The sequence below is a fragment of the Penicillium concentricum genome (genome assembly GCF_028827145.1).
Source record: "Penicillium concentricum strain IBT 3081 chromosome Unknown utg000004l_segment0_segment0, whole genome shotgun sequence".
NCBI classification, from domain to species: domain Eukaryota; kingdom Fungi; phylum Ascomycota; class Eurotiomycetes; order Eurotiales; family Aspergillaceae; genus Penicillium; species Penicillium concentricum.
In genome coordinates, this window is record NW_026622757.1 from 3,077,615 (window position 1) to 3,100,581 (window position 22,967).

Sequence of the window (22,967 nt, forward strand, 5' to 3'; positions counted from 1 at the left end):
GAGTAATGAGAAAATATTATAAAATATGCTGTATAGAAAAACATTAAGCCCTAATAGACCTAGATGGTAACATATATGATAACCTATATGATCCACTGAATGTAAGAGAGATAAACAAGGCAATATATAGAATTCGCCCGAAGTTCCCGAGAGCCCAACCTTGTTTTGTTTTTTTTTTCTCTTCTCCTTTCTCAACTTCCAATTCAATGTTTTCATTTCCATTTTAAAAAGGTTCCTGGGCCCTTTACAAGATTACAATAGAGCCCCACCCCCCTGGTGATCCGCCTTGAACTATCCGTCATCAACTCCTCGTTGCGGGCATTTCGTCTTATGGCCCCTAACTAGTCATCCAGGAACCCCTCGGCTTGTTTCCAATTTGCCTTCACATACTACAAAGTCCGTCGCGATCTTTCGTGGAACCCCCCCGCCACCCGGAACTGCATGTGGCACTACGTTTCCAATGGAGTCCGTTCGCCAGTCCTGTCGGCCAAAGCATCAGGTCTTGACCTTGAAATGTTATCCTAAATACCAGAAGGGAGTATCGGAGGTCCGGCCGAATGCTAGCGAACTCTCATACCTGCTGTATTATACGAGCACGCGCCGCAGCAAGTTGACCAAGGTCGGCGGTTTCCTGGAGAAGAGAGTTGCCCGGGATGTCTGGAGACGCAGAATAGGGTGAGCGCAGATTTCCGATCACCCGAATCATGCGCACTCGAGATGAATGGCTGACTGATCTCATTGCATAGAAATGTCCAGGTGGCCCTGCATATCCTGGCTGCGCTCATCGAAAAAGTTCCTCGCGACCTTCCTATCTACGCCCGATCCGTCATGACAATCATCGATATCGTTTTGCGATCCAATGACATAAATATGGTGGAGGAATCGATCATCGCCTTCGAAATGTTTTGCCGGTATCAGGACATTGCGGCTATCGCGGCTGACCAGGGCCTCGCGCAGCAATACCGAGAAGTCGTGCGAACCTACGCCAGCTTTGCCGACCCGGGATTTACATCCCACCCGAACGCAAATTTCAGCCCCCAGGTGGCTATTCGATGGAGAAACGCGGGACTGCGAGCCATTAGAAGCGTGGTCAGCTCGGAGACCTTGGCTGCCGACGGAGGAACATCACTGAAGCTCTGTTTGCCGGTGATCCTGAAGAACCTTTATTCTGACGATGAGGATCTTCTTCCAACTCTGAAGGCCAAGTTAATCGAATCCGACCCGAATGAACGTGAGGCCCCCAAACCCCGCCGAATGAGTGTCAACACGGTGCACACAGTGGACACGCCAGAGGGGGACCCCGAGCTGGCAGCACAGTCAGCCGCTGAGGCGGATCGAAAGGCGGAAATGGACGCTCGGCTCTTGGCCCTGCGCTGTCTCGAACAAACCATCGTATCGGGGAGTAACCGGGGCCAGATCCGTATCACAGTAACGGTCATTTTACAGTTCATCACAAGCAAGGGCTTCCCACAGAGCGGAAAGCGTCTTCAGGAGGGCAAAGGTGGCAACTGGGCAACATCTCTGATCGAACTCATTGCCAACTGGTGTCCGGTGCAAGTTCGTTTTATCATCTTGATCACCGCTATGGAGATTCTCCACGATACGAGCCCCAAGGAGGATGCTTTAGAGGCATCATTCACCATTCTCTCTGTGGTGGATTGGCTTCTCAAATCTTCTGTGAACATGATTGGACTCAGTGTTATGGACATCCTCTATGGACTCATGCACTACGCTTCTGATATACTCGCCCCGCCAGAGCGTACTGGGTCTGCAGAGTCAGAGAAGGAATCAAATCGACAACCTCAAATCGTGTCACCAATCTCTCCCAGACGACAGGATCTTCTTACGCTACTAGAGCAGTGTATTGGAGATCTTGCAACGCACATCTACTACGGAGACCAAGTCGCTGATATGATGCGGGCTATTCTCAGGCGTTTCAAACCTAGTTTCCACCATGAGAGTTCCGCACCATCTCCATTGGCAACAGTTCACGAAACTGGATTGACACCTGGGGGATCGACAAATTCCGGATCCGAGACAAATGGAGAGAAACCAAACACAGAAAGCTTCTCGCATACTTCCGCTAAATTGACTGGTCTCCGAGCCGTCAAGGCTATCTTGGTTGTGGCGAATTCAAAAACGCCAGCAACCATGTCTGGCGCGGAATCTAGACATCCAGTCGGAATCCAGGTGTGGGAAGGAACCCAAATACTTCTTCGTGATGTGGACCGTGACGTTCGATATGCCTATACCGATGCATTCCTGTCATGGCTGCAGATTGAGACCAATGGGAGCGACCTCAAGGTGCGATTAGATTCACCCAAGTACATCAAGCCAACCTCGAAGAGAGACCCCGAGCAGACGGATAGGTCGACTCGACGAGGTACCTCGGCCTCTGGGAATCAGAGGGACAAAGTGGGGCTGGTGGCACAGTCAAACTTCCTCCGTCTTCTACACCTAGGTATCTACGATGCTGCACTCGAGCTAGCTGGCGAGGAGTCCGAGATTCTTCTGCTGCACCTACTTCTTGCAAAGCTTGTCGAGAACCTCGGGGTGAATGCCGCTCAATTTGGTCTTCCTATGGTCCTTAAATTGCAAGACGACTTGTTTACATCTATGGATCTGAGTTCCTTCGCAGCTCGCGTTAACATTGGAAGCTTGGTACACGGATATCTTTTTGCGCTGTCGGAGCATTTCGATATGCAGTCCTCCCCTGTGGGCCTTGAGATAAGCAATGAGATCCAAGATCGACAAGACAAGGGATATTGGCTTTCCAAAGTTCGCCTTCCCCCAGTCGATCTTTATGCCATTGTTTTTAGCAACGAGAAGGAGTCTGGCAATGATCTTACCTCCCCACCTCCGTTGACACCCTTCCGTAATGTTGAAGGACTTGTCTATATGATTGACGAGTCTTACCGCAAATCGGTACCTTCTCCTCCACGAAGCCCTTCGACCTCTTCTCCAGCACGAGGATTCACATTCCCGGTCCTTGGGCACTCCACAGGGACAGTGAAATCCCAGGTTGAGGGCGGCCTCCCATCCGTCGTGAGAGAACAAATGTTGTCTCCGTGGTCTCGCGAGGCATGTTTGGCAAGTGTCGATAAGGAAAGCACTGGAACATCATCGATCAATGGCTCTCGGGCTACTGCAAATGCTCGCAACAACCAAACCAACGGGGCTACAAATGGCTCACCCGCCGGGTCTCAATATCCCCGCCGCATGAGCATTCCGGAGATATCGGGCTCGTCATCCCACGGTTCGAGCAGAGGCTCTCCCGTTCGCGTCAATGAGCTTCGACGCGTGCTTTCGGTTACTAACGACTCCCATGATCGACGCCTCAGTCCATTGCGTGGACGACTTGATGCATCGAATGCCAGTACCATTTCCTCTGGGAGCGAAAGCATGATCAGCGGAAACTTCTCTGTTTCCGAGATAGATGGAGATGCTGTCTCAATCCAACCAGAGAGCCAACAAGGGGAAAATGGAACAGAGACACCCCGCGCTTCGACCGCGGCATTTAACCTACCAGGCGATAAAAACTCAACCGACGAATCCCAGAATCGTGTTGGTTCAGACGCAGAAATCCCTCCCGTCCCACCGATCCCACTCGGCTTGTCGATTCCAGGTGGTTTCCCGAACGACTCACAGCGTTCGCTGAACTCATATGATCGCCCATCCACCGCGCCAGGTCCCTCGCTACTGTCTTCGGTGAGAGACAGGGCTGAAGCCAGTGCCTTAAACAATAAGCCTTTAAACCGCAACAAGAGCCGATCCAACCATAGCCTTGCCATAGCTGGACTCCCTGAACTCTCAACCGACTATGAGTCCAATTCCCTGGAAGGCAACCACCAAGATCAACTGAGGAAGCTCTTGGATGGGTTCCTCTCGCCTGGCGAGACCACGGTGACGAATGGAAACCGTCCAGCAACTGCCAAATCTGCTTCCAAGACTCCGCTGAGCCGATCTCACAGCAGACGACAGGTCAGTGGAGGCCTTGGTCGGCCACCTTATTGATCTTTTTTGTTTGATTTGCACCTTTGCATCGTTCTTCAGGCATCTTTGCAGCCATCTCCATTCCCTGGCCCTTCATATGTTTATATAATTTTCTTCCTGTTATAGGTTCTTTTTTTTTATCTGCCCGGCCTGGCCTTACATGGATCTTGTCTTCGCTCATGTCGAATGCTGAGTTGCTGGCTGCCAAACCTCTAACCTGTTCGAGATACGCATGTCCTTTCTGATTTGTTGGTTTCCCCCATTCGGTGTCTATCCTTGTCATCTTTTTCTTTTCCACTTGCATATTTTATCTTGAAAGCTCAGGCATTTGCTTTTTGCCTGTCGGCACTCACATTTTTTTATTTGTTAGCTTGCGATGAATAGTCGCAGCGTGGTGTATCTACATAGCTACATTGTCGGTAGACATAAGATAGATGGTGCTAGAACGAACATGGCAAGACATCGTAGTTTTATACATGTAAGTAACCAGCCATATGCGGTATTCGATTGGACTTCGACTTTGATACTAGTATCTAAAATAAAGCACACGCAGTCGGGATATCATATGGTACAAGAAAACGCCCAAGAGAAGAGAGAACGATCAAAGCCCGCGCTGCTGCACAACGAGACCAGGCGCCGATCGACTTGACTCCTCCAGCGGAGCAAAGTATTGCTCAAAAGCCTTGCGCATGGTCTTTTCAGACAGGTGCATATGCTGACCAGGGGCAGTTTTGAAATCCAGCTTCCCTTGCTCATGAAGCTGCTTCAGCCCCAGCCAATCCTCCTTGTAGATCGGCCTCTCGTGGAGAGGCGTCACCTCGCCAGTAGTGGCATTAACCTCGGAGAAGAAAGCACTCTCCTTAGGAACAGCAACGGTATCCTCCTCGAACATGAACATCGCAAACCGATTCAGCGACGCCATATTCTTCCTGTATGTCTCGTTCTTGACCGCACGCTCGTTGTTAATATCCGCTAGGAAATTGCTGTGCTCGAGGTACGAATCCAGCTCCTCCGGGTCGCGGAAGTACTGTGCCGGCACAACTCGCGACTGCGCAAAGCTCGTCCATCGCCCCGATCGTAGCAGTTCCTCGGCCCCTTTGCAGAACCAGTTGTCAAAGGCACATGACTCAAACGCAGAGATGCCGTTGTGCTGACTGCCGAATGTGACGAGATTATGGACGGGTGGGGTGTTACACCGCTCGATGTACCCGCGTAGGAATTGACCACCCTGTGAGAAGCCTAGCGCGTTGATGGCAGGCGCTGTGCTGAGGATTGGGTCTGCGGCGAGCTGTTCGCAGACTAGGGCGATTTGCTCCGTTACATTGCCGAAGAAGGTTGCGGAGCGGTCTCCGCTGCCGTCGTTGGCGAGTCGGATGAGGTGCACATATGTGCCGGGGTTGGTAGATTCGGCCAGTTGTGCAACTTGAGTGAGCCCTTCACGTTCGAAGTCATCGCCTAGACCGTGCCAGATCACGAGAGGGAGCTGGGTTCCGTTGGCTGCATCTGTGGCGGATTGCCACGGGAGCGCGACTGAGAGAGCATTGGTGGCCAGAGTGGCCAAAAGTGTGATAGAACGCATGATTGATGGAACTGTCAAGTGATCTTCACGATGTCCGCGCTGTTGATAATTGGAGACGGCTGTGGAGACGGAAATGACGTTGCTTCGGCAGGTACCAATCATGTGATGACCGAATGCGGCAATTTATATCTATAAGAACGCAAAACAGGTACATTATATGATGTGCAGAACATGAACAATTATGATGTACATGTAAAATAGACTAGGTAGCGGACTTGGCTGGATTAAGGGATATTAGTGGTCTATTCCTGGTGTAGTGGACTCAACGTTTCCCTTCAGGTGCCTCAGCCGGTGTTGCTTGCGGACCTCGAAAAGATCTAACGGCACTGCTATTTCACTGTCTACGATATAGATAGCAAAATACCCATAGGAGGAGGGTTCCGCCGAGAGTAAGAGATATGCTTCCCCGCACCCATCTGATATGCGGACTTTGAGAACATGTGCCATTCATCTGACTTCATCTCAACATTATGCACTGCTGTCATAGCTCACGCCGAGGTCATTGCGAACGGGGAAACAGATTGGTAATCCAGGTAGCTGTCAGGTTCTCTTTGCCAAGGTCCTGTTCCGCAAAAGGAGATCCTTCATGGTCAAGTAACATTGACTGTGATGACATGCTGTTCATGACCACACCCGAGCTGTCATTGGATCGCGCCACTGGTCGTCCGTTGATCTCAAACTGGATGTCTTCTTCAATGGTATCAATCACCGAGGATGAATTCCTGCTTCTTCGTGGAGGCCTGGACCGCCCAAAAAAGGTAGACTCATTGTTGTTAGCTGATACCAGCCGTTCTCTGTCCTTGTCATTTAGCTTTCGTCGCTTCCCAAACCGCTCGACTTCCTCCACCGATGTAAATGCCAGCTCGAGTGGACGCGTAACAGACACAGCTGCCCAATCTGGTTCTTTCAGCAGCTGGCGCTTGACCTCGCTCAAGCCACTATCATCTTGAGAGGACTGATCACCAGTCGAATGCCAGGCCGGCTCTTCCGTAACTCTAGCATCAGGGTAATCATAGGTTAGTACAAGGCCCCCCACATGGATTACCAGAGGCAAAGTCAAAGCAATCAACAGTTTTTGACTGACTGATTTCCATTTGTCTCTGCCTCATCCTTTTCCCTAGTGCTCGAGCCCTTGAATCCAATATCAGGAAAGTTACGAAACGGCGAAGGCGGGGGAATGACCGTGCTCTTTTGGAGTCTCGACTTGGCGAAATTCTGTTTTTGAGTTTTGGTCAACAGGCCTGAGCGATGATGACGCTGCAGCTGGCCACCCGTCCAATTCATCATGCCAAGGCATAGAGAGTGGGGAGTGGATTAGTCTCCAAAGCGAGACCTCGGGGAGATATGAGGTGTTTGCTCAAAATGTAAACAATGTAAACAAGACAAACTTATATACACGTGATCTCACCACATACAAAAATCTTTCTCTTCTTTTTTCTTCCTCCTTTTCTCCGTCAATCATATCCCTGACTGCCACAGCCTCGAATATGACTTGTGTTTCATGACAACTCATCCCTCACTTCCGACAATTCCCGCTAACAGGTAAGCACATTATTTTTTTTTTTTTTTTCTGTTCCCAAGGGCATTTTGCCTTTTGTGATGAGCAACCAATATTAAAGCATAGTTCACCTGAGATCTTCGGATTACTGAACGAAAACATATTCCATTATACAATTTCTGATCCTGTCAACCCTGATATCCTTTTATTTCATCCACTTCTTTTTGAACTTGGCTAACTGAAATAAAAAGACTCGAAAATAGGAAAATCTGCATTGCTGCCCAACGTGGGTCTGGCTCTCTGGCTCGCCCCGTCCCGTTGTCCAGTAATCTTAGTTATATTTTCTTTACAATCACATTTACTATTTACCATTTATTTATTGTTTCACCACGTATATAATATGTTCGAGTCTTAACGCTGTACTCCGTACAAGGTGACCTCATACTGCAGGTATACTTCCCGTGGCGCTCCGACGTGGGATTCTCTCCTCCATACGATACATGGCCAGGTGCAACCAAGTTGTACATCTCATCGAACACGCGAGTGCACCTGCCGATCGTCCAATTCGGACATCATCCTGCAGCATCCTGTCTTCTATCACCAATCATACTTCTCGCCAAGCACTCAAGACGCCGAGCCAGTCTCACCGCTAGAAGGTATCCCTCCACTCAGTCAAACGAACACCCCCCTAATCTGCAGGTGCCATCACCGCCAGTCTACAGTACTGGCTCTTAGAGTGCCAACAGCGCACTCGTCTCCTGCGCAATGTAAGACTGGCACACGCCATGTTGGATGGCCCACAGACCCTCCAAAGTCCGAGCTTTCGTTTGTGTGTGTGCTAAAAGGCCGCTGATCCCCCTCCTTAATCCTGATTCTCCTTTTTCTTTCTTCCATAACTCTCTGGATACCCCTTTTTCTACAACTACCTTGTGTGATTGTGCAACTATCTCCCCCACTTTTATATATACTTCTCTCTACAACACATACAACAACTCAGTCCCTGGACCAAGGACAACTTCTCTTTCTTAACCCAAGACTCCCTGGTTTTTGATACAATCACTGCCACAAGGATTTTCTCTCTGCCACATACTTCCCGGACAGGATTTGTTTTCTTGTTATCTTCAAGGCTTCTCTTTAGTCTGCCCACACTTCGACAAACACAATAGGTAGCTCCCGTCACTTTTTCTTTACAATTGGTCCTCCTATGCGTTGTTATTTATTTCATTTCGTCTTCTGGACCTGTACCACTGTCAACTGTGCTTGCCAAGGATATCGACAACATATTTCCCAGGATCCCAGGACCTTAGACCTACTCCCACACCCGGACTTTTGGCCAATTTTTGGCGACCATGAATAAGGAACCACTGCCGAGGATACTTGCCTTCAGCACCTGCTGAGTGAATCTCTTTGAGATGTGTTTAATGTTGCACTCTCAAATCGCCTGACTTCCACTGCCACTGGACTACCATGGATGTTTCTTCTTTTTTTGACATTGCCTCAGCTCTAAGACCGGAGTTTTGAGTGCGGATTTTTGATATACCCTTGGACCCCAATGCCTCTGGAAACAACGCCCCTGGAATGAACCATATGAACCACTTAAAAAGGACTTGAAATTATGACTCTTTGCCTGGAAACCTGATGCTACTTTGGCCACTTTCTCAACAATAATGGAACCACTTTACCCCAAGGAATCAACCGAGGAATCTTTCAAGCTAATGTGCTTGCTCCGTGTCAATTATGGTCTTTTTGAAGCATTCGCTTTCAACTCTTGCTCAGGCCATTTGCTTTGTGGAATCTGGCCGTTGTGTACCTACCTGATCTGGCCACAAAAATGAACGACTTTCTTTTACTTGTCTGGACTTACCTGGATCATGATGCTTCAACCAACTAGTAACTCCGGCCATGAAATTGTTTCTTCTCGCTCTGGCACCACTTAGCACTCCCTTGGATTGACAACAGACCTGGACCCGAAAATAGACACGACAACTTTGACCAGGATCTTACGATAATCCCTGGTCGACCAAGGAACTTTCAATCCCACCACATCGACTCTGGTGCGTACAAATAATCGTGACGCGACCACTGGTCTCATTACTGACTCTTACTAGGTCTTCAATCATCTCTGGTCCATGGAGCTCTTGTTTTTGCTTTTCGTCTTGTTTTTTTCTGTCTTTCTTTTTTACTTTGCTTATTTCATTGTTCTATGACGAGTAGTAGATACTAACTTTTGGTTTACAGTGTTTTTTTTTCTCATACAACCACACACAATGTCTTCAAGGACCAGCAGCGACTCTGAACGAGTCTCTATCTCACAGTCCATGCGTACCTCCATGGTTTCAGGAATCTCAAATATGGCCTCAAGATCAATCCAGGATGATGAAATGTCGAGCCATGACAACTCCTCGTTGTGCTCAAGTATCCGTACAGCCCATGGAAATCCACAGGACATGAAAGACTGGACAATGAACCGCCAAGAATCCCTTGACCAGGCCATCTCAAAACCAGACTCATCCGAGGTGCACATGATTTCTTACTCGCTGTCTCAGCAGATGATGACCCCCACGGTCGGACCAAATGATGTTATGTACCCAGGCGTGGACTTCCCAGCAGTCCCTGAAATGAATGACCATGAAATGACCCGGGATCTTTATAACTTCCTGGATTTCTCTTCTGTTGAAAATGATGTCTGTGTCGGGAATGGCACTCCAGATGATGCTCTTTCCATCGGACACAGCTCTCACAGTACCGAGGACGGTCACTATATCACAGGCCCAGAGTCATGGACTCCAATGATGCATGATGCCCATTACCCAGGAACCACCATGGAACAATTTTCGTCGGGTCTTTTCCAGACCGTGCCGGTCTCTCCACCACTGACCGACGCTAGCAATGATATGTCTGTTACTTCTTCTTGCTCACACGCCGGATATACTTCATTCATGCCCTCCGATGATGCACTCCTTGGAGACTTCACCACATCTCCCATTGGAACGACTCACGGACTCCACCCAGCGGAACCCTTGTTCCCGAGCTCTTCTCTTAACGACAGGGACCTCAACAGGTGAGTGCCAGAAAGACTGATACACCAGAAGAAAAAAACATTTGATCAGAAACCTAACCACAATATCGTAGGACCATCAGACCCTCAAAGCAATCCCGCCGTTCAGCATTGACAGCTGTTTCTCACCACCAGGGAAAGAGCGATCCTGATTTCTTCCCCACTCTCCCAGTGAGAGAGCCAACCCGCCAGAGATCCAAGGAAGGTGTTGAGGCTCGCAACCCGCGAGAGCACCAGTATTATTCCATGTCCACCCACAGTGATGGAAAATATTACTGCCCATTTGCCACTGGAGAGAAGCCCTGCAACCACCCACCCACCACGCAAAAATGCGCTTACCAGCAAGTCCTCCCGTGAAAAAAAACCTTTGGTGTAATCTGAACCTAGCTAACCGATATCAACTAACAGCAAGTACCTGGATTCCCATTTGAAGCCATACCGCTGCAAGGTCCCCGCCTGCATTGACGCCCAGCTGCGCTTCTCTTCCAACGCGTGTCTGTTCCGCCACGAGCGTGAAGCCCACGGATTACATGGCCATGGAGATAACCCCCACCTCTGCCTGTGGGAGGGCTGTGAACGCGCAGTTCCAGGAAATGGATTCCCAAGGAGATGGAACCTCTACGACCACATGCGTCGCGTGCATGACTATGCCACCTCCGAGCGCCACAGCTCGCCAGAGACCTCGCCCGGCGCCGGTCAGATCAAGAAGAAGGAACCCACTGGCCGCAAGAGAAGAGTCACCGGTGCCACCCCGGCTCCCACCATGAAGCGCACTCGCTCCGTTCACTCCCAGGCTAGCTCCATCAAGGCCACACAGACTTCCGCCAGCCTTGGACAGCGCCTCCAGAATGCAGAGCAGAACTTCTTCAAGTGCCGCTCGCGTCTGCTCGAGGAGCTGAGTAACATTTCTCCTCAGGATACTACCATGCACGAGAAGGTCAACGCCAGTTTCCAGGAACTGTTCACCTTGGGTATGAACTACCGCCATATTGAGGCTAGCCAGGCTGGTTCCCACATGTCCAATGGATTGCCTTGAAAGGGTAGAGGAGCTGTAGGCCTCCTTCCTGGAGGAGAACAGCGGTTTTCTTTTGAACGATACGACCAAACTTCGCGGGAGGACTTTTTCTTGATTTCCTTTTTACTCCGCGGCTAGACCGTGCTGCTTGCTGGCCAGGCACTTTCAATACATGGAGGAACCCGGTGCGATCGCTCGCGCGTACACAAGTGGACTTCGGCCAAAGGATTGTCTCAGCCTGATCCCATCGGACAGGGACAATCCGATTCCAAACTGGATATTACGGCCAGGAACTGGATAGGACCCAGCGTGGAACCCCATCCCACGCTTGAGAGCTTGTGATCTGCCCCCGATCTCAAGCTGCTCACCACATGAGGATCTAGATTCAGTACCCAAGGACTTCTGAGCTTCCTGGGCTGTACTCTAGATCCATGGATAAAACCATCCCAATGACACAAGACCCGAAACTTATGCGGAGGAAACAGCAAAGCGGGATACAGTGTCTCAAAAAGGAGAAGAATGACAGTAAAGAGAGATATAGCCATGTATTGTCCAACAATTGGTTGGATTTGATTTGTTGATAGAGATAGGTGTTGCGTTCTTGTTTCAAATGACTTTTTTACTTTGCAATCCTTAAAACGTACATCCTGTAGAACTGAAACGTATCCAAGTCATAACCTCGTTATCTCATAACTACCAACTTTTTCTAGTAATGAAAAAGACATCTAATCTATCTAATCCTACTCAAATGCAAAGTATTTATTCTTCAGCAGCCTCCGCAACCACACCCGAGAACTCAGCATTGAGAAACCGCACAAACGCATCCCCAATCTGATCAGCCGTCAGCGCACCGCCTCCACTACCATGACCCCGACCAATATACGATCTGTGCAAGCTAATCCACTGTCTACGCAGCCTCTGCAAACGCGGCAAAGCCAGAATCCCACCAGCGGCGGCAAGTTCATCCGTCGTTCCAGTCATGGCGACATGGGATGGAACAAGGATGGGAACAGTTGAATCTGGAACCTCAATGGCGATCGCATCACGGCGACTGCTCTGCGCAAGCGCTACTTCCGCGGACGGGTAGATCTGTGTGAAATTGCGGATTGCAGTCACAACTGCTGATGTCCGCTTTTCCATTGCGTACATTGCATTCGAGTCTGTTGCCGCGGCTTGGACGGTAGCTTGGTGTGGGATGATTCGGGCGCGTGTCGAGAGTCCTCCGCTGCGGCCACCGCCTCGAGTTCCTGTTGCTATGCTGGCGACGTCTGAGATGGTGGTGGATGTGAGGGAGTCCATTAGGCTTGGGATGGCTGTTTCGGTGGGGCCTTCGGTTGATGGGATGACCACGCCTGTCAAGGCTTCGAATATGTCTGCTACCGGGGGTTCTGCGTCGGCCCAGGGAACTGTGAACAGAGGCTTATCCCATCGGCTGTGGGTGCTTGGTTCCTCGTAGCGGAAGATGAGATTGTTGAGCAGTTCAGATGGGTAGGCCTCCTCGGTATCCTCGGTAGACTCTGCGGAGTCGGGTGCGGGGATATCTTCGGTTTTGGAGGTCGGCGCATCTGATGTCTTTGCGTCTGTTTCCTTTCGGGCATCTCGGCGCAGACGGGCGTCATTGTTGGCGATGCACTGGTCGACGGGTGTTCCGACGTGAACCTGTAACAGACTTGTCAGTCATTGGGTGTCGCATTTCATTTTGCACGTTCCAATCTCATACCACACAGCAAGTCGTTTGCGCAGCTTTCGATTCACACCACAGCTGGTACCTCCATCCTTTGATATAATTCATTCCGTCGAGGATAACGATGCTGTCCCGCTTGAGCACACGCTTGGCTCTCGCATAGGCGACGCCGCGCGCCTCCTTCTCGGTGCGGGCATGGTCGTAGACGATTCGTGGATGGGAGGAATCGTGTGAAGCGACCACATGGACCTTGTATCGAGACTTCAACGAGACCTGCGCGCCTGCTTCGGCTGCTGCGAATACTTCATCTTGGTGTTTCTCAAACAGAGATGCGAGTTGATTGGCGCGGTGGGTGAGACCAGAGCACGGGTATCCCGTTAAAACGACGAGCTGGATATATATTTGTCAGATTGGATTGCAGAATGTATGAGATGTGTCGACGTACCGGCATCGTTAGTTTTCGTGGTGTTTGTTCAGGCGGACTTTTTTTCTTGCGGGGGTTGTGGCATGTGACCCGCATCTACATCCAACCACCTATGCTCTCCGGGGATCATTGAACTAGAAATAATTTTTTAATTGATATGATCGTTGCGTTCGATGCTATTTACTAATGTGGCTAAAGGATGAGAGAAAAAAAAAGCAACAGTGTAAGGCTGTAGTTACCTAGTGAAATTGAGGCCTGAAGTATGAGGCAGAGGTATTTAGTTCAGGTGCCTGATCCAGAGTAGAACAGTGGAAATGAAGAGTAATCTTCTCTCAATGTATATAAAATCTATCGAACTTTTGTCATGTAATCATGTCATCGTTCCAAGTAGGCTGGGGGTATCAAATCAACGCTCAAACAGCTTTGGATGAATCCAACTGATCCTGCGCCCATCGGATCTCATATCCAAACACGGTTCTTCGAAGCCTTTCATCCTGTAAAGAGTCAGCATCAAGGACATAATCCAAAGGAGAACTCTCAAAATGTAGACTTACGCCAGGGTCTTCCTCAAACAGCACCGCATCCATCACCTTCTCAAAGATCTTGGTGACAGTGAAACCGCTCGCCTCGGCCAACGGGAAGAACTGCTCAGTCTTGGGCAACAGCCAGGGCTGGTAGGGGGTGAAAATCACCAGAGCAACAGAGTTGGGATCCTTCTTCATGGTCTGCTGCATGGTCTTGATCAGATTCGGGTGCTCGCGGTGGCTGTATACCACGTCCGCCATGATCAAGACGTCAAACAAGGATGGAGAGCCATCGGTAGCAGGGGGTAGATACGCCCGTAGCGGGCTCACATCACTGCCCCATTTGTAGCCATCGACGTGAAGGCGGGGCTTTCCGTCTTCCCTGGCGGGAATGGCACTCGCCGACAACTCTGCGTTGTACTTCATGTTTTCAACAAGGTCTGGATCCGGATAATCGGTCAATACCACTGTCCGGGCGCCCTGAATGGCGCTCACGATGCTGGGAACGCCTGCTGCGGCACCAATCTCGAGGACATCCTTATTTCGGATGAGATCCTCGGTGTGCTCCTCAATATAATGAGAGCTGGTTCGGCCAGCGTTCCAGAGCAGATTTCCCTGTCAAGGTCTGTAAGTAGGCACCTCGGCTGATCATGTCAATTGATATCATACATAGAGGGGGTGATCGCCCACAAGACGGACGCGGACTTTCTGGCCTGATAGCATAGTGTGCTCGGCAAATGTGGGCTGAGATTCTTCAGGATAATACCCTTCCGGGTCCTGGAAAAGATCCCCTGCATCAAATTCGTCGGCCATGGTATACGGCTTTATTGCTATGGAGGGGAAAAAAATATCAATATCGGTTATCAATTTTCTTATCGGCTTCTTCCGAGGTTGCCTCAGGCATCAAGAAAGTGGGCTAACAGAGCAAGAGATTACCGGATCTCTCGGGATCCCGAGGTATTATAGATTCCAGGACATGTACACAATCGATGTGCTTTGGATTGACTTTAAAACAACTCCAAAACTTGCAAGTCTAGAAGACCACTATTGACTATTACATTATATAGTCACATTACGAACTAGGCGCTTATATAAGTCACGTGTATCCCACGTGATGCGGAGAAAGACGTGGAGATACCGTACAATACCGTCATAATACGCGGGCAAATCTCGGGGATCGAGAGAAAACCTGCAGGCCTTCGAAAGGTCATATGCACCCCTGAGAGATGTATCTCTTGACTTTTATTTAGATTGTTCTTTCTGTTTTCTTTCAATTTCTCTCAAATTGTTCGTCCAGCGCTTAGTGGAAAATCACCCCGGCCAAATCCGTCTTAGCTTTGCAATTTGCATCCTCAGTCGATTTGAGCGGCTTCGATTTCCTTGCCACTCTGCTTTCTTTTCCACTCTTCTCCCTTTCGCATATTTGTCCATAGCAACCCCCCCTCTCCCTGTTCTACCATCTACCCCCCCAAGTCCACGTCCACTGCGACTCTATTCTTTGTTGCCTCGAGATCGGACCGCTCTAGTCACGTCATGGACTCGACCCTACGAACAACCTACAACCCTCAAGCACCTCTTGTCCAACCCACCTTCCATTCCTCAACCCTCGACCCTTCAACTGGACAGTCCACCATGGCTCAGACTCAAAGTACCCTAGAGGCCGCATCGAATGCGACCAGGCAGGTGTTCTCTTCACCCTCGCTACAATCTGCCTGTTCCCCGCAAACCTCCGCCCCTCCCATGCAACCCTTGTCACAAGCATTCGGCAACACATCCAAGCCGAATAGCCTTCCCATCGCCCCCGCAGCCAACACCCATGCAGTATTACCTATGAATGCAGCCCCCGCTCTGGCGCCCACCTCCGATGCTTATCCCCACCAGATAAATGGCCTCGGAGGTCCTACGGCCACAGCACCCTTTCTGCAGGATTTCAGTCTCGTTGCCGAGGCAGCCAAACGCGCTCAAATGGGTATTGTCATGCGTGATCTCGAGAGCGTCACTCTGTGATTTTGAGGTTTACGGCTAGATAGGGCAGGACCCGGGGATGGAGATGCCGTGCCGGTTGCACGTGCATCCCCAGGCATGGACTGGCTCCATGTTCTCGACACGGGATTGGGATTACTATGGCGTATTACACGTGGGGTTTAGGGTTTGGGTTATGTATCAGAAGGTTGCAAACTTGCATTATATCTTCGGATGCTTTGCAGGTTGAGTCCGGTGCTTTGAGACGGTGTTTTCCCGGTTAAATTTCTTAGGGCTTACAGCCCCTATATCATCTACTTACGAGACATGCAATATCATCCGTTCAAAAAGGATACGTTTCCAATGAATAGGGGCGTAGTCAGAAATTATCCCACTTGGCTTAGACATAAAGAGGTACAGAGGTCGACTTATCTCTACATATATGTTACCCAGGTGTGCTTTCCAATAGAAATCGCAATTCTAGCCGTCTTATCTTGCACAATCAATCCAGTGACGCAAGGACCTCGGCCATCCTTCTATATGAATCTAAGCGAATCCAATCTATCTAGTTCCGGTACCAAAACTAGGCGATCAATCCCTACGGGATACCCTTTTGGGATAATGGGGTCGTGGAACCTTTTCCCCGCGTTTCTCCCCGGACTTCGGGGCGGAGCCGACTTCGGGAGATCATACCCCGGAGTAGTTTGAATATGTACTCCCTATATGATCTTATTTAGGCTATTTCTATATGTATTTAAGGGCATAAAGTCCCAACTTAAAATGTGGGTGGGTATTCCATCTCGATTTACTATTTCAATATGACTACCGTCTCACAGAAGAAAAAGCCCTACTTCGGGTTAACAGGAGGATGGCTGACCTTTTGGATTACGGTATGTAAAGTTTACATATAATGTTTGGTTGGAATTGACATGTTTTTGTCTAGGTGGCATGCGCAACTGACATGACCTTATTTGGTTACGACCAAGGAGTGTTCAGTGAGTACCCTGGAAATTGTGCAATCTCGGATTAACCCTAATTCAATCCAGGCGGCGTTGTGATCACACAAGATTTCCTTGAAAGCCACGATCTGGTTGGACCTACAAAGACAACCGCCCTGTCTACGGTGACTGCCATATATGACATTGGTTGTTTCTTCGGAGCTATCATCGCCTTCACCGTTGGTGAACGTCTGGGCCGAAAGAAAGCTATCCTGCTGGGAACTACGATCATGGCAGTAGGAGCTATTATCCAGACAAGTTCGTTTAGTTTGGCGCAGATGTTCGTTGGTCGTATCGTGTTAGGGTAAGTGGCCACTTCTCTTCACAACACTTGATCATCTACTAACACCCCTTGTAGTGTTGGCAATGGTAAACAAGATTATCGGATTCGACAGAAATACAATATTCTGACACTCAATAGGTATCAACACTGCTACAGCCCCAATCTGGCAGACCGAAACATCCCAAACGAAATGGCGCGGAAAACTAGTAATCCTAGATATGATGATGAACATCGCCGGTTACTGTCTTGTCAACTGGCTCAACTATGGACTATCATTTGCAGGTGGCTCTGTAGCCTGGCGATTCCCACTCGGATTCCAATTCTTCTTCTTTTTCATTCTGTGGGGGACAACGCCCTGGCTGCCAGAGTCTCCTCGGTAAGCATACACGTCAATCTCTTTGAGGATGGGTTCGTCTAACAATATACCCACAGTTGGCTCCTCGCCCACGGCAGAGAAGAAGAGGCAGTCGAAGTCCTCAGCTGCCTCGAAGCAAAACCGATTGATGATCCCGTGGTTATCACTCAGCGCAACGAAATCGCATTCAGTATTCAATACGAGCGACAGAACGCCATGAGCTGGCGCGACCTCCTCAAGAAGGACAAGAAGAATGATACCAAGACACTGCGCAGACTTTTACTTGGTATGGGCAGTCAGTTCATGCAGCAGTTCGGCGGTATCAACATCATGTCTTATTACATGCCCACTGTCCTGACCAAATCGGTTGGTTTGCCGGAGAAAATGGCTCGGTTGCTGTCAGCTTGCAACGCCGTCTCCTACCTAATTTTCTCCGGTGTAGCTGTGCTTTTGATTGAGCGTATGGGTCGCCGTGGTCTGATGCTTCTATCGACATTTGGGCAGTTCGCGTGCTTCCTCATTATTACTGTTCTGATTCGGTATGTCGAGACAAGTGATAATGGTAGTGTATACGGAAATGCCTCGGTCGCGTTTTTCTTCCTCTATTTTGGGGCATTTGGTATTGGCATGCTGGGAGTGCCTTGGTTGTATCCCACTGAGATCAACTCCCTACCGATGCGGACAAAGGGTGCTGCGGCTGCAACTGCTACCGACTGGTACGTATCTGAATGGCGGGTATACCTCATAGGATTTTTTTTGACAAAGGACAGGCTCACGAACTTCATCGTCGTGGAGATCACCCCAATCGGAATTCAGAGTATTGGCTGGAAGTTTTGGATTGTCTGGACGGTGACCAACGCTGCTTTCCTACCTATCCTCTACTTATTCTACCCAGAGACAGGTATGTTCAGATACTCTTCTTTATTTCTCTTACTCACTGTCATTGTAGCCAACCGGAGTCTCGAGGATCTTGATGCCTATTACCGCACCAACCCATCGTTGATTGTGTCTGGAGACCCTGATGCTATCTGCCGAAAGCGCCCGCAGAAATACATTGAACGCGAAGATGAAGAGTTTGAGAGAGCGGCTGGCAAGGCAGTTATGCCCGCTGAGATGGCAGAGCATGTGGAATGGACCGAGGGAGAGAGGCAGACGTAAGTATTTGACTGTAGACTTTGCAAGGCCGTCAGTATATGATGGAGGGATTTTGTATTCAACGTTTAGCATAAGACTATGTTCCTGTGGGATTATGTATATGTTTATATGCGATAGAACAAATGCATGGAATAATAGCCAGCTGTTTCAGCAATTTGACCTATATGTAATGAATCAGCCTGAAGGATATAGCATCGAAATAAGATCCATATTCGGGTTTGATGGACTACTTGATGATATTCTATTCCTGGATCCCAGCATTCTTTAAATCACAAGGGCCATTCCAAACACGGCTAATTTATCGTGCATCCCCAGATCATTCTTCCCATCTTGGCATCTTTGACGGGTGAGAGCTTTCAGTTTCATATAGCCCTCGCATTTAGAATAATGGACGTTTTTAGCCTTTATTTTTAGGCATTGGATGACGGGCTGGCGCACGTTAATCCGGCAGTTGCTTAGTTTAAATTGAAATGCTGCATGGTGGCGCACTTAGCGTAATTTATTAGACTCGAGAGAAATGTAGCAAGGGGTTCTGTATATGATATATTATTCTGATATGTCAAGAAAATCCTTAATCCAAATAATCCAGAAAGCCAGAAAGTCAGAAATCCCAAAAAAAAATTCCATCCCAAACACCAAGCTATGCGCAAGTCAAGGGTAGATATAAAAAACCTCCCATGAACTAGCGATTAATCAAATCAAAATGATGCCCACCCTAAAAACATGATGGATATAGCAGGTGCAGAAAAGGAAAAGTGCCCAAAATGATTATACCGTAACACCTCTTCCCCATGTATGAATAGCCGTGTATTGCATGATTTGTCCCATGTTCATAGATGGCAATTCTGTTTTTTTTCTTCTTGCTTTTTTATGATTGTCTCATCCGGTCATTAAATGAACGAAGCTTGGCTCCTGTTTTCGTATTGAGTCGAAGAACCGATCAGATTCGGCGAGGAGATGCTGGCTCCCTTAGTGCTGGCTGGCTTGCCCCGCAAAGAGAACACTGACAGTCGGCGGGAGATACGCTGGCTCATTCCTCGTTTGGGAGCAGACCAGTTGTCGAAGGAGATGATAGACATTGGCCGCGACCGCGGGGGTCCGTGGGATGTCATTGGAGCTGAGCGTGATGGGGGAGCACTCAAACCGGGCCCGTCGGAGAACATGGTTGAGCGACGCTTGAGCTTTTCAGTGGTTTGACGAGCGTCCATAGAGATGTCTTCGCGGATATCGCCTAGGACATGCGAGACTCGGCGGAATAGTTTGGGAGGTTTGTCGTAGATGGAAGGTTCTCGTTGCTCTAGGCCATAGACTTGTAGAGGGGTTGAGTCGGTTTCCTGATCCACGGGGGAGGAGTAAAACCGAGGATATTTGACAGTCATTCGGGTTCGGCGGGAGTTTAGTGAAAGTGTGGATGTGGGGGGATGTTGATATGGAGAAGCGTGAGGCTCAGAAGAGACACTGGAGGAATAGGAACTGTTTGTTGCAGATGAAATCAACATGGCTTAGGTGATCTGAAAAGGAAAGAGAGAGAGAAGAGAGAAAAAAATTGAGCCAAAAAGGGCCCGTATTCTGATGGAATTCCGAAAAAGACCAAAAGTGGATCAGAGACATCGACACTTTAGTTCCGTAACACTTAGATGACTTGGAAAAAAATCCAAGGTAGATCTTGACTATTATTAGACTATATTATTAGACTATATTATTTACACTATTTACACAGCTATTTACACAATGATCTGTATCTCAGAATAGAAGGTCCCATGTGGAAGAAAAACATATCAGATCTGTGACGCATGTGTCCAATGACGCGGCAGGATAAAGTCACGATCTTGTTTATAGCAATGCTAAGTACATTCTTCACGCTCTCTTGTCCACTTCCATGTCCCCTTCCACGTCCCCTTCCACGTCCCCTTCCACGTCTCCCCCTACGCAAAAGCGAAGAATAGCGACATTGACCAAGGGGCAAAGACATCGCATCCACGGTTCCCACCGGGAACTGTGGAGTTCTCATTACTGATTGGTCCGATTTATGCTCAGGGGGAAATGGTGCCATGGTTCTATACTTTTCTTTTTTTTATAGAATCAGATATGGAATCTGAGACATTTACGATTCAAGACTTGGAGAGGTAGATGTCTTAGAAGTAATATACATAATCGAACAACTCCCAGTTACCAGTTAATAAAGAAAGTACTTGCCCATTTTTGCCGAGAGATCCACAGCCACAGCCCACAGTGGAAATGCGGGATCGATTGAAGTATATTATATTATTTTGGACAATATTACAATACAATACATATGGTAATAATATGGTAATAACATTCCTTCCCCCCGCATCTCAGATTCATTTACATTTCAGTCGTGCCTATCATAAAGTGCTAAGTGCCAAGTGCCATAGAAACTCGATTACATCACAAACCGGAGATTGACATCTAACTCAAGTTAGCTGGGGAAAAAGAAAAGAAGAAAAAAAAAAAAAAACCTACCAAGGGGATGGCTGCAGCTCAGTTGCGGCTTCTGGGAGTATTTGCCCTCGAGCTCATTTCGGATCGTATTTAATAACTGCAGGTAGCTCTGCTGGGGCCACTGTTGCAGGGATTTGATAAAAGCCCAACTCAACGCACCACGCGCTTGTCCGTCTTGGAACGTATCAGCCCTGTTTCGGGGTTAGCTTGGATACTTATTTGTTTTTTGAAAAAAAAAACTATACAACTATGCCACTTACGAGGTCTGGGTATCCTTGGACCCTGAAAACATCACCACGTCGGCCGGAGAGGTCTTGGTCATAATGGTGCGTTCACGGGCCGATCCGCCGTTGGCTGCCTTTTTGAAGAATCCGATCGCCGTGGAGGCGACGCTGGAAAGATCACCCTGTCCATACGAATTAAAGGCACTGAACAAGTCCAGAGCTGCCTCCTTGGCCAGGTTGGGCTCCTTGAGAACACCCTGCGTCGAGTACACGTATGGCAGATCCAAGGCGGTGCCCGAGTGACACGAATCGAAGATCGCCGTCAATCGCACTCCCGGCCGCAGTGGACGCACCATGATGGCATGCATATCATCGTCGACAATGTGACCGGCGACGCGGTAGTCGAGTGGGTAGATGACATCGTCAAACCCATCGTCCTCGTCTCCATCCAGATCGGGAGTACGACCTCCGTGACCAGAGAAGTGAATGAACAAGGAATCGTTAGGTTGGGCATCCTTGACGAGCCACTGCATGGCACGGAGAATGTTGGCCTTGGTGGGGAGGCTCATTGGGTTCCGTTGGTCGTCGGTGAGAATGACCATGTCCTCTCGCTTGTAGCCGAATCTTTGCGTCAGGAAGTTGGACATGTTAGTGACATCGTTGATACAGCCTCGGAGTGCATTGGGCTGTCCTGCATAGTTGATCCCGATCAACAACGCCTTGCGCCGACCGGTACAGGCCGAGTACTGGAACTTGTAGTTTGAGGGAGCACCTCCCCCGAATTGCTGAAAGTTCTGTGGTGGGGTTGGGGGCAGATTCGGGGAATTTGCACGCGGAAATCCTGTTCGATAGTTAGTGATGCCCGACTTTTTTTTTTGGCATATATGGAACTTTACCATTCTGAGGGGCGCTCAGAGTATGGTGGTGAGAGGGAGGACGAGGAGATGGAGTGTGACCATATGGGGTAGGAGAATGAGGATATTGGGGATAAGGATGTTGAGGAGGATAAGGTGATGGATAGGGGGAATGACTAGGAGCCGAATAAGATGATTGGGGTCGATGATACCCGTAGGGCTGAGGATAGGGCTGAGGCTGCCATTGGGGGGGTTGTTGATACCCTCCCCATTGGGGCCCTTGTCCTGGAGGGGGACCTTGCGGATAATACATCTCTCAAAGAGTTTAATCCCCAGATGAAAGAGAGAAAAGAAGTTGAACGGCTTAAAAGTAATTCGGCTGACTGGGGTGGGTCACAATGGGACCTTTACACCTTCCCTACACCAGCTTAGTGCCTGGGCAATTTCAATGTATACAAGTAGGGGATTGGAAGGATATCAGGGATCCACCATTAGGGCTGCAGGTAAATCACTCTAATTATTCATCTCCAATGACAGCTATACTTTGTAATCTAATATGTAATAATGAAAGAAATCTTCCAAGCCTCAGGCTACATAAATTAGGCAGCTACTTTTCGATCATCACGTGATCACCTGATTATTGGAAAACAAACATTAGTCAAGAAAGTAAAAAAGTAGTACGGAGTTTCGGAGTGAGAACTAGACTAAGAATAGCTGGGCAACTGAGGTAGCATGCAGAAAAGTAGGTGAGACTAACTTTGCCACTGAGGCGGTGGCTTGGAAGAAACGCGTCAATGCGGCTCTGATGTTCTGTTTAAGTAAATGATAAGGTCAATATGGGCGAAAGGGTACTACGGGGTACTACAGAGTACATAAGATTAGCTGAATCTATGTATTT

The 22,967-nt window shown here is 48.8% G+C and overlaps 10 protein-coding genes across 10 annotated transcripts; 4 read left to right on the top strand and 6 right to left on the bottom strand.

The window, feature by feature from the left end:
* Positions 1-460: 460 nt before the first annotated feature.
* N7517_010146 (uncharacterized protein) lies at positions 461-4,014 on the top strand (the record flags this gene model as incomplete). The annotated part of the gene is made up of 2 exons (XM_056727869.1): positions 461-675; positions 747-4,014. 2 exons carry the CDS (start codon positions 461-463, stop codon positions 4,012-4,014), a joined length of 3,483 nt encoding a protein of 1,160 aa, XP_056576441.1.
* Positions 4,015-4,594: 580 nt separating this feature from the next.
* On the bottom strand, positions 4,595-5,674 carry N7517_010147 (palmitoyl-protein thioesterase family protein; the record flags this gene model as incomplete). Its single annotated transcript, XM_056727870.1, has 1 exon — positions 4,595-5,674. The coding sequence occupies one exon, from the start codon at positions 5,672-5,674 to the stop codon at positions 4,595-4,597; it is 1,080 nt and encodes a 359-aa protein (XP_056576442.1).
* Positions 5,675-6,071: 397 nt separating this feature from the next.
* On the bottom strand, positions 6,072-6,859 carry N7517_010148 (uncharacterized protein; the record flags this gene model as incomplete). The annotated part of the gene is made up of 2 exons (XM_056727871.1): positions 6,072-6,567; positions 6,657-6,859. 2 exons carry the CDS (start codon positions 6,857-6,859, stop codon positions 6,072-6,074), a joined length of 699 nt encoding a protein of 232 aa, XP_056576443.1.
* Positions 6,860-9,337: 2,478 nt separating this feature from the next.
* N7517_010149 (putative C2H2 finger domain protein) lies at positions 9,338-11,164 on the top strand (the record flags this gene model as incomplete). The annotated part of the gene is made up of 3 exons (XM_056727872.1): positions 9,338-10,131; positions 10,203-10,481; positions 10,537-11,164. The coding sequence occupies 3 exons, from the start codon at positions 9,338-9,340 to the stop codon at positions 11,162-11,164; spliced, it is 1,701 nt and encodes a 566-aa protein (XP_056576444.1).
* A 650-nt stretch (positions 11,165-11,814) lies between these two features.
* Positions 11,815-13,278, bottom strand: N7517_010150 (putative RNA polymerase II Elongator complex associated protein Kti12; the record flags this gene model as incomplete). Its single annotated transcript, XM_056727873.1, has 4 exons — positions 11,815-11,849; positions 11,932-12,802; positions 12,864-13,217; positions 13,273-13,278. 4 exons carry the CDS (start codon positions 13,276-13,278, stop codon positions 11,815-11,817), a joined length of 1,266 nt encoding a protein of 421 aa, XP_056576445.1.
* A 386-nt stretch (positions 13,279-13,664) lies between these two features.
* Positions 13,665-14,588, bottom strand: efm7 (putative nicotinamide N-methyltransferase Nnt1; the record flags this gene model as incomplete). The annotated part of the gene is made up of 3 exons (XM_056727874.1): positions 13,665-13,745; positions 13,806-14,390; positions 14,445-14,588. The coding sequence occupies 3 exons, from the start codon at positions 14,586-14,588 to the stop codon at positions 13,665-13,667; spliced, it is 810 nt and encodes a 269-aa protein (XP_056576446.1).
* A 720-nt stretch (positions 14,589-15,308) lies between these two features.
* N7517_010152 (uncharacterized protein) lies at positions 15,309-15,782 on the top strand (the record flags this gene model as incomplete). The annotated part of the gene is made up of 1 exon (XM_056727875.1): positions 15,309-15,782. One exon carries the CDS (start codon positions 15,309-15,311, stop codon positions 15,780-15,782), a length of 474 nt encoding a protein of 157 aa, XP_056576447.1.
* A 773-nt stretch (positions 15,783-16,555) lies between these two features.
* On the top strand, positions 16,556-18,531 carry N7517_010153 (sugar porter family MFS transporter; the record flags this gene model as incomplete). Its single annotated transcript, XM_056727876.1, has 8 exons — positions 16,556-16,627; positions 16,681-16,732; positions 16,784-17,039; positions 17,094-17,104; positions 17,157-17,394; positions 17,451-18,089; positions 18,144-18,274; positions 18,323-18,531. The coding sequence occupies 8 exons, from the start codon at positions 16,556-16,558 to the stop codon at positions 18,529-18,531; spliced, it is 1,608 nt and encodes a 535-aa protein (XP_056576448.1).
* Positions 18,532-19,418: 887 nt separating this feature from the next.
* N7517_010154 (uncharacterized protein) lies at positions 19,419-19,907 on the bottom strand (the record flags this gene model as incomplete). The annotated part of the gene is made up of 1 exon (XM_056727877.1): positions 19,419-19,907. One exon carries the CDS (start codon positions 19,905-19,907, stop codon positions 19,419-19,421), a length of 489 nt encoding a protein of 162 aa, XP_056576449.1.
* Positions 19,908-20,932: 1,025 nt separating this feature from the next.
* N7517_010155 (caspase family protein) lies at positions 20,933-22,382 on the bottom strand (the record flags this gene model as incomplete). The annotated part of the gene is made up of 4 exons (XM_056727878.1): positions 20,933-20,958; positions 21,013-21,182; positions 21,252-22,056; positions 22,112-22,382. 4 exons carry the CDS (start codon positions 22,380-22,382, stop codon positions 20,933-20,935), a joined length of 1,272 nt encoding a protein of 423 aa, XP_056576450.1.
* Positions 22,383-22,967: the final 585 nt, after the last annotated feature.